General features: G+C 34.4%; 1 protein-coding gene across 3 annotated transcripts in view; it reads left to right on the top strand.

The window, feature by feature from the left end:
* LOC149799953 (uncharacterized) overlaps positions 1-16192 on the top strand; it is a 32603-nt gene extending 16411 nt beyond the window's left edge. For 2 of the 3 annotated variants that reach the window (XM_089959448.1, XM_089959451.1), the window contains 5 exons: positions 7250-7345; positions 8013-8204; positions 10706-10782; positions 12425-12472; positions 15624-16192. In XM_089959448.1, the coding sequence (XP_089815574.1) occupies positions 7250-7345; positions 8013-8204; positions 10706-10782; positions 12425-12472; positions 15624-15880 (670 nt within the window). In that variant the 3' untranslated portion in view covers positions 15881-16192. The remainder of the gene's footprint in view (positions 1-7249; positions 7346-8012; positions 8205-10705; positions 10783-12424; positions 12473-15623) is intronic. The other variant, XM_089959449.1, reaches the window with a different exon arrangement.
* Positions 16193-17385: the final 1193 nt, after the last annotated feature.

Here is a 17385-nt window from a genome sequence, read left to right as displayed (position 1 = left end):
AGCTATGATTGTGACAGTCTCCAAATATTTTGTGCACATTTTGAAATGATTTTATTCTATTACAGCAAAACCACTCATAAAATGTAATCTTGTAATTGAGTGCACAGTGATTCTCATTCGCATGATAAACTTTTCATTGATTAAATACAGGTCAGATATTAACTGTTGGGTATAGTACATATTTATTCCTTCTCAGTTACTTTTTGCAATCATTTTTCATGTTTATGGAGTTAACTGAGTTGAGTGAGGTTTTGAAGCACAAGTTAAACCCAGTACAGTTTGAAACAGAATTTCGTGTCGAAGTAAATCTGACCTTTTTGTATTTTTTTTCTTTTTCCTTTAAGCAAATTTTGTCATAGGTTTTCCATATTTAGGTCTCAAGCAAACAGATATCATGCATATAATATTTTCAGAAAAGTACATCACACTAATTTGGAGTTTTGTTGCTGATGTAATGTTTTTTGTCTCTACTAAATATCTTCATTATTTCATTTTAATTTATGAAGTTCAACCTGTTTTGACAAAGGTATCATCATCTGTATATTATGTTCAGGGCATTTTCAGGATTGCATCTCAGATGTGCAGTTGCAAAAGCTGAAATTGAGAATTTTGTTGCACAAATTTTTTTAATCTGCACAGGCATCCAGTTGCACTCTTGTTGCAGTTGTAACAGATCTATAAAACTCAGTTTATAATAACAGGAAGATGTGGCCTTCCTACATTATACTTATCTCTGCCAGCATTTGTTCCTGTATTAATGAAACTGAGTACACAGTGAAATGTTTCTTGGATGGGCACTTGATATTGAGTGGATAAAAAACCTGTCACTGATGCCGTTAGTGATTTATGAAATATATCTGTGTGTAGGGTTATGTCTCTCAGGGAGAGAGATGGAACTTGTGCACGCATTTGTAGTGCTTTTGCAGTATATTTATGCAATTTAATCAAAGATTTTTGTGTACAGAGTTTTGAAAGAGACATATCTTTAGATTTAGAAAATGCCTGTTTTATAGTCTAAAAAGTTCTTTAGTTCCATTCAGATGGTCATATTTGAACTTTGAAAAAAGTAATATCAACCTGGAAATTTATCTTTAGGAAAGCATGGGAACCATGATTTTCCTACCTTCATTAGGATGAGGCACAGATTATCTCACCTGCATTAGAGTGATGAGACTAGTTTGCATGAATAGAAGGCATCTTAATGTAGGAACTTGCAACTGAAAAACGATTATATTATGAAGTATACTGTGTTTAGTCTTTTCAGCATAAACTGTAGTATAATTATAAATTTTTGATGTCAGTTTCTTCTTGCTGCATTGTAATTCCAGCGGTCACCAAAAGGCATCCATTTGACAATTCTAGATGTAGCCATTTTAGTCCTATCTTGGAGTGCTGGACAAGGAATTTTGTCATCATACAATGTCTCACAAACATGTACATTGGCATAATGTATTCTTGTATTATGGTTAAATAGATATAATCATGAATCACATTAGATTAGACTTGCATAAATTTGGAGTTTGCTTTATAATTTATTAATCTGATATTATTTATTTGCAGACCTTTATATTCCTCTAAAATAAAACCGAATTTTTCTTATGTACAACATTCCTTCATCTTGCTTTACAGTATAAGGGTACATCACTTAGAAACAGGGTGCATTTTTTATGACTTGCATGAAGTGAGTTATAAAAAGGGTGTTTTGTTTATTCTTTATTTCTTATATCATTGAAACATTGCAGAGTTTATTTTACAGCATTAACTCCGTTGGTATAGAAAGGGAATTAGGATTATGTTGTTTTTGCTTTACAGCTAATCATTCATCCACTCTGAGATTGGTTTGGCTGCCATTTTAAAGGTTTCGACCACCATTCACTCTGGACAACCTAACATCTGTCATAGGTTATCACAAGTATCATATCAGTTTGCCTTTAATTTATCAAAGTATTTAACTGGAACTGTAACGAAGTAAAATTCAAAGGTCACTGTGTCTGGTTCACAGATTGTATATTTGTTGCACAATCAGAAAAGATATTGAACTAAACTTGACTAGGTATAGCGTAATCTGTTTCTTTCTCAGGCAGTAAGTAGAGATGTCACTAAGCCATTGCATCTTAACTGCCTGAAAACAATACTGCTCAGATGTTTAGATAGGGAGATCATAGGCAACATACATCACAGCTTTCTTGCACCCAAATTTGATATGCTTGTGTAGTCTAGTGGTTAGAGCATCTACGTCGATGAAGGATTTCATGGGTTTGAACCTTGTCTGAGTCGTAGCTTGGTGCTCAGTATTTAGAGGTTAGTGTTAGGACTGGTCAGCTTGGTGTCAGGATAAAGTGGCTGAGTGGGATAATCAATGCTACATGTCTGCAACATGATGCCCCGTTGCTAATTGTCACTATAAACCTCCAGACTGCATACATGATAGCAATATGGCTGATTTTAAAAAAAAGCTATGTTAAAAATCCAAGTCACACACGTGCGCACACACATTGATCAAAACAATGCTAATGGTGCAGGCTGGGTGATGTCATTTTTGATGAACTTGAAAATAAATGTTATTGATATAGATAGCAATGACCTTGATCCAGTACTGTAGCATAATGTAGTGGTAGAGTTGGAATTTGCTATGACATGAAGAGACCCATGGCAGTGTTAAATTAAAAGAAAAAAAGAATGTATTACAACCTGCAGATTCAAATGGCAAAGAAGTTAGTCAGAAGGTATGGTTGAACACGGGGGAAAAGATAAGGCTCTCTCATACATACATACATACATACGTACGTACGTAGATAGACACACACAACACACACATGTTCTGTTAAATATCAGAGTTGGAGAATCTACTTAAATTCCTGAATGAACATTTAATTTGTCAGTGTCAGCTTTAAATGTTGTAACTTGAACAGTCATTAGTTTAATTTTAAATCAATGCATGAACTTTAAATGTGCAGTCACGTGTTTAAAATTAACCCCTTTCTCATGTTGTTCCAGACAACATCTGCTTTATATTTCTCTTGATTGCAATGATTACGAGTATTGCAATAATGAAAGCATGCTTTTGTAGACTCCAGACTGTTTGAAGACTCTTTCCTGAAGTAAGATTATTTTCATCAAGTGTCTTGAGATTTTATAAAAAATAATCCTGGACTGTTTAATCTGGAAAGGGATTATTTTCTGACAAAATGGTTTAAACTCATTAAAGAAAGTTTATTACATCAGTTACCTATTGGAAGCATTCTCTTTCATTGTCAAACAATTTAAAATTGATAGAATCACATCACTGATGTATCTGATTCTTCTTTCTCAAAAATGATTTGTCCTAATAACTGAAAAAAGTTAAAAGAGATGTGTTGATAAAGAAAATGATCATGCTTGCTTGCACTGTCAGCTATCAACTGTTGAATGAAATCTTGAGAACAGTGGTTTAATTGTCTGGTTGGTAGGTTGTTTTCTGATGGCATGTTCAGCACTATTTTAATTGTATCATGTCCTGTGTTATACATATTTGATTTAATTTATATCTGATTGAATTGTTTGTAAGTTTTAAAATCTTTCTAGTTTTCAAAATTTCATTATATGTCAAAATAATGTAATTCTGTTTACTAGGAACTCGATATTTTTCCATAAAATCATTTGACCTTGACTGTTCATTTTAGTAAACACGTAAGGCTGACCTGGTTCCCGACCCTAATTCAAATTTAAATTCAAATTTAGTAACCATCACGCTAACAAGGGTTTTTTAAAATTTATTTTTATTGTAGGAATAATAAGGTTGAGATTGAGGCTGTATTGAATATGTGACCTGTGGCTTGTGAATAGTTTTAGTGAAGTAAACAACTTTTTTTTGGAGTAAAATGATTGGGGCTATATGAATTTTTTAAATGCAAATATGATTACGTGATCCTCTATTTCGCAATTAGGCATTTCCAAAATTGCACATTACTTAGTTCAAATAGTGGTTTAAAGAGAAATCTGAGTCTGCGCTTAAAAACACTTTATGTCAAGCCATTTCCTTCTGTTGTAGCCATTTTTTGAGTTATATGTTATTTTTTCTTCAGATTATTTGGATTCTAAAAGATTAATTAGTTTCTCTGGAAATATTTTTGTGCTCAAACAGAATTCTTGAACAAAGACGGATTTCGAACACTGGATACTTTTTGTGTTTCTACAAGGAACTGTAGATAACAACATTGAACAGGATACAGCATACATCAGTGCCTTCCATCTTGGGTTCTTCGTCAGACTTGAATTTTTTAAAACATTTTAATACTAGCACTTTAAAAAATCTGGATTTGATTCTTAAAACCATAAGTTCTTATTTGTTACATTTTTACAGTAATTTTCCAGGGAATTAATAATTTGTAAAAATTTTCAGAACTTGTTGTTCTCCCTCTTTCTTGTGTTACTGTTTATTTGAACCTAAACACATAACATAAGACCAGCAAGTGTGAATCTTGTGCCTTTCACAAGGTCATCCTGCTTAAGTCGATTTTGAGCAGGCTCAGAGTGTTGCATTGATGATTCTTGGATTGTTGCTCTTCCACCTGACCTTCTGCAGTTGTGATTATTATTTATAAATGTTGAGCAGAGTCAATAATCAGGTTAGAAATGAATTGTCTGATCTAGACTTGCAGCACGTCTTAGCTCAACTGGTCATTGACCAGTAGAGTTTATGGCCTGTTGTCCATTTTCCATCTGTCCAATAACACACATTTGTTATCACTCCTTCTCTAAACCTATTTATAGAATGCTTAGACTTTGCACTTGTACCTATATCACATGATCTGCGATAGTTTGTTCTAAATTAAATTGACTCTGTTTGGCCATTGCAAATGGGAGTCTTGTTACTTTTACTTTGCAGGGTGAATGTTCATATCAGCATTGAGTTTTCATGTTGGTATCTGGTTGGTCCCAAATGAAAATGGTGCTGATCTGTCCAGCAATATAACCACCATTTTCTTAATTACCAGTCTTAGCAATATGTTGTTTTCATCAAACGTCTGTGATGTTTATTGGGTCCTAAATGAAAATGGTGCTGAACAGATGTCCAAAATACACACAGTGGCAGTCGTTGACAATTTTGTTATTAACACTTCAGAAGTCATTGGTCATATTTACATGGGTTTTTCACCAAAAGATTTTGAATGACATCTAGTTGGTCTAAAATGAGAATGGTGCCAATCATAACATCCACTATGGCTGTTGCAGCATTAAATTTGAAAATCTTGTTACACATCAAAGATATCAGATAGTTGCAGTTCTCAGCAGTTAAAATGAAAAAGTCTTGTTTTCCAGGAAATACATTTTGTCCAGTTGAGCGTCATTCTCATTGAGCTACTCTTATTTGGAATTGTAGCCATCTTCCTATGACCAAGGCCATGTACTCTTTATCTCATATTGGTCGTATATTAAACCTGGACATTAGTGAGGAAAAAAAAATAAAGCACATTATTCTTTAGGTTGTCGCTACTTAACCTTTACTAACATTTGCATTTGCTTCATTTATTACCTAGAGATTGCTCTAAAGGATTTTTTTGTACAGGTTTAAAGCCACATGTTGCATTCATTAAACCAGATATTTGGCTAAGAATAGACATACTCGGAGCAATAAAAGCAGAGTTGCTAAATTATAGCAGAATAAGTCAGTTGGATGCCGTAAAGTATAGCGTTTCAATACACTTATAAAATTGTTGGCTATTTGTGTATAGTCATGAATGTTGGCTCAGACAGCATATACTTTCACAGATATCAGTTGCAAGACATCTGTAAAGTCTTCCTATATTTAAGGAACACATCATGATCCATAAACCGACATAATGTTATCGTCATCTGGATCTGTTGTGACATTGGAATTCTAGTATTTGAGCTATGATGGGGTATTGAACTCAAGTTGCAATGAGGGCCCCATCACTAAAACCTTTTCGTGCAGTGAAAGTGGCTCATATAACAAGCAGGTAGCTAGGTGAATTGTTGAAAACAAGAAGTAAATAATGTAACAATTAATTTTTATCAAACTGACTGGTTATGAAGAAATAATCTGCATTATTAATTTTACAAATCCTGGGTGTCTTCGTGAGTCGCAGGAAATAACTTCATGTGGCACGAATTCGAGACCCCTGAGTTAGGGTGAGGTTAAATTTTGCTTTTAAATTGCCTTCTTTGAGTATTATAGTCCATTTTGAGTTTTTAGTGCAAGTACTACAGGTGCTATGTTGCTATCCACAAGTCTGGTCGTTATTTTGCAGTTTCAAATTCTTGGACATTTTAACACTAATTTATTCTTTTTAAATCTCCTGGCCATTGTGTGCCATCCATTCACAATTTTACAAACTTTTCAAACTGTCAAAACATTTGCACATGATTTGACTGGGAACATCCTGGCAGCATGCTCTTTAAAATTTGTTTAATTGCTGCTTATCTATCATCCATAGGCAGCTGTTGCTCCAAGTAGAAATTACCTTTAAACAATTTCACAAAAGCAAGCTGTCAACAGAATTGGACAGCAAGCATCCTGGAATGATGTCATGTTAAAATAGATATTTCTGATCTGTCAATTATCACCACCATTACTAAATATAGCAAATAAAACATTGAACCACCAAAATCCACACACAAGAATTTGATCAAATTTGAAAGGCATATTGGCGTGAAAGGTTTTCAATTTATTTCATTGATACCAGTGTTGGTGTGGGTGATGCTAATCTGCCATCTGCCACTAAAAATAGAAAAAATTCTTCTTAAATACTCTTCCAGATTTTACCAGTTTTGACAGAAATTGTTCTGGCTTGAAAGCCTTTGAAATTGGTATTAAAAATGCCATTCTTCTGTCAGTTTTGGTCCCCATTAGTAAAACTAGAAATGCACAATAGAATTTGACCAATTTTGACAGAATGCATATGGCATAAAGGTCTTTTGGTGTTGGATAATTGATAATATGCCATTAGACTGGGATAAATATAAAACCTTGAAGAAGTTTTTTCAGTAAAGAAATGTCCACAAAATGTCTACTGACCTAGATGTCTTTGTCAAATCACTTGCATTTGGCTATGTGGCTGATGTCAAGTGAGCCCACTTGGACCTCTTATTAAGCATATTTCACGAGATGTGATCATTTGATTTTGCATATCTTGTGTTCTTGTTTATGTTCTCTTCTAGATTTTATTGTGTTATCTTTGGTTTTAGCCATGAAATGTTTGATTTGCCTTGCATGTTCATCGTTCGTGTAACCCACTTTCTCTTTCAGTCGGAATGACAGCTCATATAGAGATTATAGTTCTCGTGCCTATTCTCCCCCTCCATCAAGAGACTTTGGACCTCCCCGTGATAGGGGGCCATCAAGGTGTGTGTAGTAATAAATTAATATGGTAGATATGTTAAAGTAATTCACGCGGATACAAATTTTAATATAAATAAATATATAAACAGACCCAAAGAGTCCATTTTGGAAATAACCTTTTTTTTAAAAAAAAGTTCTGATAAGGATTTATTCATGCTGAAATTGAAAAGTTAACGTCTTTTGCATTGGAAATGGGGTTAAATTTTGGTTGGCCCACAAAAATCCCTACTGTTGTCTCCTACCACATGTAAAATGATAATTGTTTCATTGCTATTAAAGAATAATTTGTTACAGCATGATATACAGACGAGGGCAGTAACTTCATAGTTCCTTTAAAAAAAATTAAGGCTATTTTTAAGAATAGTTTAATGCCTACATTGCAAGATATAACAGTTTGTTCACACAATATACCAACACGTGCACAGTTACTGGGATTTTCCCCATCGGTCATGTATTTCCAGATGAAGGAAATACCAGAAAGTATAATCCTACTGTTTATTTAATGTGATATTTGAAGATCAATAAGTAGTATGAACTATATTTTTTACTGGGCAGGTTATTTCAACTACTGTTGGCTGTATGTGAAGACCAGCAATGAACTCAGACACCTGGACCATACATCTTGTTTGTTACAGTTTAAAGCATGGAATACTTTTTTTCTCCTATTTAGCCGTATGTTCGACCGTGAATATGGTTCCAGCCGAGACATGGGTGGTCCAACAAGCCGCCCATTTGGTAGTTCTGGTAGAGACAGTTTTTCTTCAAGAGATATGGCGCCACCACGCGACGAATACCTTAGCCGTGACATGGGTTCATCCAGAGAATACAGAGATTCTATAAGCAGGGACTATGGATCATCAAGGTGAGGGCTGCTGTTATGACGTTAGATCTTGTATAGTATTAAACATTTTTATGCCTCACCAAGAGACTCTTTTAGGGCCTTGTCCCTTTGACTTCCTCTGGTACATTTATCCATCACACTTTATTGTATGTTGTGTTAAGGCAAGTTTGCAATCATTATCATGGGACATGAATGTACTTAGTTTTTATACAGCAGTCTTAAGTCTGACATGTGGTGTTGTCCCATCTTTGCCAGCCGAGTTCTGTTAAACATATCTACATCTTGGCAGGATCAATCAGCTATTTGGGTGCATTGTCATGTCATCTATTGGATTTCATGAGTTGTCTCAATAAGTATGTAATGCCAAGTAACCTATAGCGTGTAAGAGCAGTGCATTGTTACTTTGTACATCAGCCCAAAATGGTGGAGGCAATTGGATTCAAAATGATTCTTTGTAAGTTTAACTTGTATTTGAGGAAAGGATGCATTTTTGCAATTATGGACCGGCAGTGGAATATTGCTTATTTATCAGAAGCATGGCTTGCTTGCTTGTTCAACCATCCATTGCATTGCCCATCAGTGCTACAATTTTTCATAGAACATGACCGCTTTGTTAAACACCATAGCTGTAACCGTCGTGGGCAAGGTTACATTGAGGGAAAATGTAACCATAAATGTGTTTTCATTTATTTCTAGTGTAACACTTCTGAACCCCAGAAGGTATTTAAATGGAAATTAATCCAGTTATATATATTGTGTATAAATGGTCCCCTGCCTTGAGAACAAGGCTGCAAGAAAGGAAGATATAAATCAGTGATCTCTGTCCATATATGGGGATCACTTTAATACTGATGATATTTGATAAAATGTTGGCTTTTTTATTCTTGTCATTGTCTTGTGTATTCATTCATACCCCTTCGGTGTCAAGGTAACATCAGATGATGATGCAGGTCAGTGGCCAGTTGTTTTGTCTTGTTCAGTGTTACCTTTTTAAGCGCCAATATATTTTGATGATCTTTACCAGCTCCCTAGCTCAGATGCAAAAGTTGGGCTTGTTTGTAGGAAAAATGTCGCAAGACAGGCATATTATGTGCTGTTTGCAATAATCAGCAAAGTAGATATGGGGACTGATTAGTTATCCCCAGACATGATTTTTCTCCATTTCAAAACAGAATTCCATTTTTCTTTGACTTGAGTCAGATTTTTCTTGATATAGTCCATTTTTTATATCATCTCCGATCCAGGTTTTTAAAAAACGGTCTGTTCGGTCCCATTCTATAATAACCCTTGTAACTTATTTGTTCCATATATTAGTTAGCACATGACTGTCATAAAGAGTATTCTGATTGGTCAAAGGTTTAAATTCATCCAGTGAATCTTTGTGTAATGGAAACTTGTGGTAATGGAAAAAAGAAGCCTGCTTGCAAAACATGGCATGCCTAGTTGTTGAGAGAGCATGACAAAAAGTTTAGATAAAAGTTTTTTTAAAAAAAAAAACATGGGAATGGCTAGGGCAAAAAGTTGACGGAAATTTACTTGCACAGTTTATCAGAAAACTGAACACTAAAGGACCTCTGCAAGAAAGCTCTGAATTATGGTAATTGTGGTTGGAACATTTGGGAACAGCACCTACAAAAGAAGCTGCATACAGAAAAATAGAAGCTCAGAAGGCATCTGGAAAAAGTGCATTTAATTACTATAAGAAGAAAGATTTCTTGCATGAAAGAACACATGTAGTCCTCTGTCAGAATATGTGCACTGCAATGCGCAATGCATGTCACCAATACAAACACCAGCTTGAAAGGGAAAAGGCTTTCGTTCAGAAGGAAAAGAAATGATTGCACATTGAGCCAAAATTGTTAGTGATGACAAAAAGGAAGGCTAAAGAAATCTTTGCCATAGCCGCAAAAAGAGCTAGACTGGCATATCAACAGGTTGTCTTCATTGGAGAAAAAGAAAAGTGAATGTATTGGATTATTTCTATATAGTTGATGTAATTGGGTGTTTATTTTTCAGATTTGTTATGAAAAGAGAGAAGTATAATATATTTGCTGCACAAATTGACAAATTATTGTGACTTAATTATGATGTGAACTGACATGCACATGAAATAACTTCAGCATCAGTAGTGTTGGAGAACAAATTCATGTGACTAAAAAATATTGTGAAAATATTGAAGTAAAGTTGAACATTTTTAATAAGTTTATTAGTTGTCAAATATTTTTTAAAATATTTTTATGATCATAAGTTGCACCATGAACAGTTTTTTTACGTGTAAAATGTGTTTTTGGCCGGAAAACTTCAGCCCCCTGGACCCCTGGATGGGAGTAGCTGCTCCTCAAAACCCCTTAGGGTGAGGACACCCTAACCCCCCTTACAATATTTCAGCATTTTTTATGGAAGACTAAAATCATGTCTGTATCCCCATGCTTTTGTGAGGGTTTGCATGTTATTTAATAATGTCATGCAACTCCTTAATTGTCTTTTGAGATAAAGGCCTAGGCTGTGTTTTTCTTTTTCAGGGATGTTGGAAGTCGAGGGCCCTCTCGAGACTTTGATCGTGGACCCCCACCTAGCAGAGACTATGATTCCTACAGAGGTAAGACAAAGCTTGTCATTAAAAGCTTTTGTTGCAGTGAGGCTGCTGTTTGGAATTTCATTGAGCTGAAATAAAACTGACATAATTCCACAAATAGGTTAATCTTTAGAACCTTGCAGAATAAATTGGCTTACAAAGGGGGTGGGATGGTAAAATAATCCAAGCTAATGCTGTAAAAATATGCTAAGTTGTTGTTCATAACAAATTAGATAATGCTACGAGTTTCATGTAATTCCTATTATCAATACTTGATAGAGATTTGAGAATTTGTAGTAGTTTCATGAATTCAAAGGCCAGATTCTGAGAAGTATCAGTCCATTGTTTGATATAGACTTTCTTGATCTTGATCCAGAACTAGCAAGAGAAGAGTATCAAGTGTATGTCACTGGACATGTAGGTGCATTTACTGAAATGACTGGTTGTTCTAAAATTGAGTACTAACATAGCTTAACCAAAGTCTATTTAATCCCGATTGTTCAATGCTCTGCAACTTAAATTTAGGCCTGCCAACTCGTATGATTTTGCTCTAAGTCTTATGGAAGTGACCATCATAATATGGATGCATTGAATAAAATAACAAATTACAGAAATACTATTGTTTGCTTTCAATATTGCACGAGATCTGCATGATTAAGCTATTGCTTACATTATTTTAAATGGCGTCCAACAAGCAACAACAATTAGCCTTTTAAAAGGATTTAATAGAACAGAAGTATAGAAAGGAATGTTCAGACTCTAGGTGGGGAAGAGTCTGGAACTGCAACAGTTATGTTTAATGAACATCATGTATTAATTTGAGTAAGTCACTTAGTGGGAAAGATGATTACTGTTTCCATGGCCCAAGTAAATCTTCAGGTAAACTTTAAAAACAATGTTTACTGTGGCTGCAGACTTTTGAATGCACACTTTCAGCTTGACAACAGCAGTGCATGATATTTTATTACACGTTACTGAAAATGTGTCCAACTTGAGGAAACAAAATAGATTGCCTTACTGTGAAGGTATTTTAGTTCAGAAGGTCTGTAAATTTTATCGAAAAATTTCCAGCTGAAAATCATTGAACACTGGGGGCTTCTACAATGGTGACCAGATACTAAACTGGATCGACAGAATGATGTTGGTTTATCATAACATTTAAATGACAAAGTTGTTTTCAATGCTAACTGCTTTGATTGTGATGTCACAGTGCATGTCATTCAGTCTAGATTTTACTGGATCACACCATTGTATTGACCATGTCCAAAATGTCCACATTGATTTTGCTGTATTTCTTGGGGCATGTAAATAATGACCATCCAAAAGAATTCAGATGCATGAGCGTTTAAATAAATTGAATAATTGCCATTTTAATTCTAATAATATACCCATTACTGATATGGTTGGTTCGGAGTGCCTACATGGCCTGTATGACTTTTCTTATAGTCTTGAACGCAGGCTTGATAAAGATGATGAGGATAGCAATGATTGATGATGTTTGTATTAATTTTTGTAGCAATGTCAATAGGTGAAAAATATTGACTAAAAACATCTTCACCAGACATGAAATTATAAAAATAACACAATAAAAAATACTGGCATCAGTAATGTTTTGAAAGTCATTTCTTGAATGTAATGAACATTTGTGCAACATCCTTGTTTTCAGATTCAGCACGCATCTCAGGACCTCCAAGCAGAAGTTTTGGACCACCAGGTATGATAATGTTAAGGAAAATCATGGTTGGATTACTATGGTTACATTTGATTTTTAAATTGATGAGGCATGGGTCTTTCTTCCTAACTTGTGATAAAAAGGAAGCATTGTGAAAAGAATGGGCAAATAATTACTTTACAGTGATAGAACCTTCATCAATTCTGTTTGCTAAATATAAACTCCCAATTGTTTATTCAAATGTTTGACCTGTGATATCATGTACAGTGCAGAAAGAAGATTTATTGATCTGTGAATTTCATTTCATCAACTTAGAATTTTAATGTTTAATTGTGTTTGGCCTTGAGGGAGCTTATATTGTCTTAGATGGCCTATATCATCTATGTTCTATGCATCAGTCCTCCATTATCTGTCTTCTGTTAGTTTAAATGGACCAATTTCATCTTGGCATGGTAATATTTATGGTTTGGACAAAATATATGAATCCACAATCGGTTGTTACCAATGATAAAAAAGGTAATCAGCTTGTCAAAACCATTTGACAAAAACCATCAAATAATGACCACTATTGCCAAAATGTATCAAAACAATTGTCTTCTCAGAAATTGCAAAACTAAACTTCACCAGATTTGACAAAATGTATCCAGGCATTGAGGGCTTTTAAGTCCGTATAATGCAGATCCACCATCAGATATTGCTTCCATTATTAAAAATGGGTAAATTGCGTCTCAGAAACTACTCAACAGAGCTTGACTACATTTTACATAACAAGTCTTGATTTGACAGAACTGTTAATACAAATGATCCCAACTTGTCATCAAATGTGGAGGCTACTTCCATAAACAGAAAAACTGTGCCTCTGTAAAATCAACTATTGAACAAGATATGGAGGTAAATACATATTAAAGAAACTTGGAACTTGTTTTTATTATGTCTGCAATCAACAAGATTGGAAGAAATTTCAATATAAAGTCTCCTACTAACAGATTTCTTTGCTGCTCAATCTGCTAGGCAGATGTCATGCAGAGAGTAATTATGGGTCACTTAGGGCTTGATGCACCACAAAATATTTGATTTGGACAACTTGATTGAACATTTAACTTGCACCTTTTTTTTAATGTCAGTTACCCTTTATAATTCTTAAAGGCTGGTGATTTAGTCATCATGCGTTTTGCAGTGGGCATGTATGCTTGTGAATTTTCATGTAGTTAACATTCGATTTTTTTAGTCAAAATAATGAGACACTTCTGCAGTCACCCATGTGTTGCTGTACCATTAACATGCAAGCTTCATTTCAGCTAGTAATTTTAATTTACATACAGGATGAAATACATGCAGTTTTCATTTCATTGGAACATTTGCATGAACGATACTTCAGATGTCAGGATCATTCTTAGGTTTACACAGTTCATGCAACAAAATTTCGTGGCCAGTTCTCTCTGTGCCTGACAATGAAACATATTGCCAAGTCCTGTGAACTGAATTTCACAAATTTTACAATCCAGATATTGTTAGAAATCAGTTCACCTGTTGATGGAATTTGGAGACATGTTATTCCAAAGATTTAAATCGACCTGCAAACACCACTTATTCAGTGAAGGATGAATTTCATAATGCTGGATATTTTAAACCATTCATAATCTGTGGAGTTTACATCAGGGATGTACTGGATTTTCTGACTATTCTCACTGATCCATGATGTGAGCTGAGTTTTTAAACAATGCACAATAAAAGTGGAATATTCTTAGCCTACTGTGATACCTGTCATCACTATACTCGACTAGATATCAACGATTAAAGGATCCTCATCTGATATTCTTACTGTTTGATATTTGTGAGCATTCATGCAGGATGTTTTCATCATGGTAGTGATTATTCTAATTGAATCCATGTGGTTCAAGGATCTGCATGAAGGATGTATTCAAGTATGACAGGAAACAGCAGTGAATATTTATGATAAGTTACATAATTATCATAAAAAAGAACACCAGTGGAACGACATGTGGCAAGTTTATGCATCTTATAACGAACATTTGGTGATGATTGAAGAATCTTAAGAAATAATCATTGCATCTCTATAGATGCACAAACAGCTATAACATATATATATATACATATATATATATATATATATATATATATATATATATATATATATATATATATATCAATCATAGCATCTTGGATACATTTTACTCAGACATACAAGCATTGATAGAAATTTCTCACATTTTACAGATTGTTTTATAAAAGGTTATATAGCAGGGCAGAAAATATTTTATAGATGAATAAAACAGGTTATATAGCAGGGCAGAAAATATTTTATAGATACAAAACCTCTTTCTATTTAGAGTTGAAATACAGTGCAAGGATCTACATTAAACAAGAATAGTCAGGCAAAAGGCAAATAATAAATCCATCTGTTATTGACAGTATAAATGTGAACCTTATTATGTTATTCTCTTCAGTTCAAATGCCAGTGTGAAAGTGAAAAAACATATAGTATGAAGAACTTTTGTCTTGAACTGCACAATTGCATCAGCCTGTTTTCATTGAAAAGAAATTAATTTCTTTAAGATAAATTTAACCAGATATAAGCAGTAATATCAATATTTGTTAATAATTTCAAAATCAACCAAATGAACTATGGATATTTTTATTTGTCAAGATCAACTTCATTTAATTCATAGCAAGACCAGAAATGTCTTTTTATTCACTTGGATAAAACAGATAGGATGCGACTTTCCATTTTCACAAGCAGTCAAAAATGGATATTTTATAAGCATCTGATTAAAAGATTATATTGCAGTAAAATTGATAAACTTGTTTTGTTCTGAAATTCACTTTTGCTCGGAGGCTAGATTTTGTACTCCATTTTTTAAGCATACAATCTAGAAAATTCCATTTACATAAACATTACTATTTACATAAACGTTACTGGAGTCCATATGAATGAAGTTCCTGCATTGCAGCTGTGAAAGAAAGTGAAGGAAAGGAATGGAGGTTATAATAATTTTGGTTAACAAGTGTCAGATGATGACAGAGCATGCACTGTTGCCAAAAAAAGTTATATAATTAAATTTTATGCAACTTTGTTGCAATTTGAGAACAGTTCCATAGAATCAAACAAAACCAATTAAATGGACATAATGATATAAATGTCACAAATATTGTTCACTTCTAAACATTATAGGTTCACCTAGGGATGGCCCACCAGCAACAAGAGGATCAGGAGGTCCCCCTTCCCGTTCCTTTGGGGCTTCCTCATCAACCCCAAGGAGCCTCATGGGGATGGGTGAAAGGGGTGACCGCGATAGGGATCGAGATCGTGACAGGGGTGGCAGAGATGCTTACAGTGTAGGGTCACGGCGCCCTGCACCATATGACTCGCGAGGACCACCTCCAATGAAGAGGCCAAGGCCTGATGGACCTCCACCTTTCCGTCGTTAAAATTTTAAGTGCCACAAATAATGTGAGAACACATGAATTTGGATATCATTTTCTGCATTAAATAGGACAAAACACTGTACATAATGAACATTCAGAATTTTTGGATAGAAAGCTGAATTGTTGCTTTCTGCTATTTTAAGCATCACTGTGGCAGTGTAGGAACTTTCCTCTAATTTCATACCATTTCTGCTGTTTTATGTTATATACAGACATTGAATCATGTTCATTTTAATAGGTCTTGTGCCACCAATGGAAGATAACATCATGTGACAGTTATGTTGTGTATTTTAAATAAATTTCGTCGTGAACAAATTGCTTGAATTTTTCTACTTGAAAATGGGCATACATGAATGTCATAAAGGCATGCAAGATTATGTGCCAAATTAAAATTCATATTGTAATGTCATGAAAGAAATGTTGAATACAGTAGTTCATTTTTTCTTGAACTATTAATGTAGAAGAGGGACATCATCTTTATCAGAAGAAAGTGGAGAATTCACCAAATAATGCAGTATCTTCTCGAAATAACCAAAGATAATACTACAAGGAAACTTAATAGCTTGCTGAGCATTTTACAATTTCTGCACATGTATGGAATTAACAAGCACATGGTCTTTTTCTACACTGGTGAAGCATTCATGCCATTGTTCTTACTTTTAATTAGCCCAATGTAATGTATTCATTGTTAATGAAGTGCTTGATTTTTCAAAAATGCAATCCACGACTCTCATTGAATTCAAATGAAGATTTGACCGTGGAATTGCAGAGCATGCAAACTGGGCTTACTGGTGATAAGTTTAGGGCAAGACAAATCTATGGTTAAATCACTTTAAAAAAAGATGAGGCGATCATCATAGAACTAAAACTGTGCATTCAGTTTTTATGATTCCATAGTAAACATATGCTCAGTCTGGAAACTTGAGATTGCTAATTAGGGTGAGTACTTCAACTGGTAGCAACAGTTTCCATTCCTATGCTACATGGAGTACTTCAGAATTCTTAATCTAGGATTGTGATTAGTGTTGGAATCACAGATCTCGAGGCACGTGACAAAAATTACAGTCCGGACAACTTGTAGCACACTTTTGGGGAAAAGTAGTATGAATGCATTAAAACCAGTCAGATTTTTCAACATTGTTGGAAGACCCTCTTGGCAGTTAATTGTGTGCAGTTATGAATTACATCACAAGGTGCAAAATGGAATGGAGGATCTTGACAAAAATGTAAACACATATAATGGAGAGATTTACAAGCTGATTCAACGATGAGAGCTCTGATGAATGCGTATTAGTTGATGGTTTGGTAATTGATGAGACAGAAAACATTATCAGGGAGGTAAAATAACCGTTGCAGAGCTGAAAATGGTTGTAACAATGGCATTGGCATGCATTACATGCTGGATCAAAGATATCCATACATTTTCAGCTTAACAGTATTGGATATGCCAGTGTGGTAACATGACCGTTCACAAATGTTTTCAAGATAATTGTGTGTTTTGAAGGTAA

Source organism: Sinohyriopsis cumingii, chromosome 5 (assembly GCF_028554795.1).
Source record: "Sinohyriopsis cumingii isolate HCF-2022 chromosome 5, ASM2855479v2, whole genome shotgun sequence".
Taxonomy (NCBI): domain Eukaryota; kingdom Metazoa; phylum Mollusca; class Bivalvia; order Unionida; family Unionidae; genus Sinohyriopsis; species Sinohyriopsis cumingii.
The sequence above is the reverse complement of the archived record's forward strand: the minus strand, read 5'-3'. Positions and strand labels throughout refer to the sequence as shown.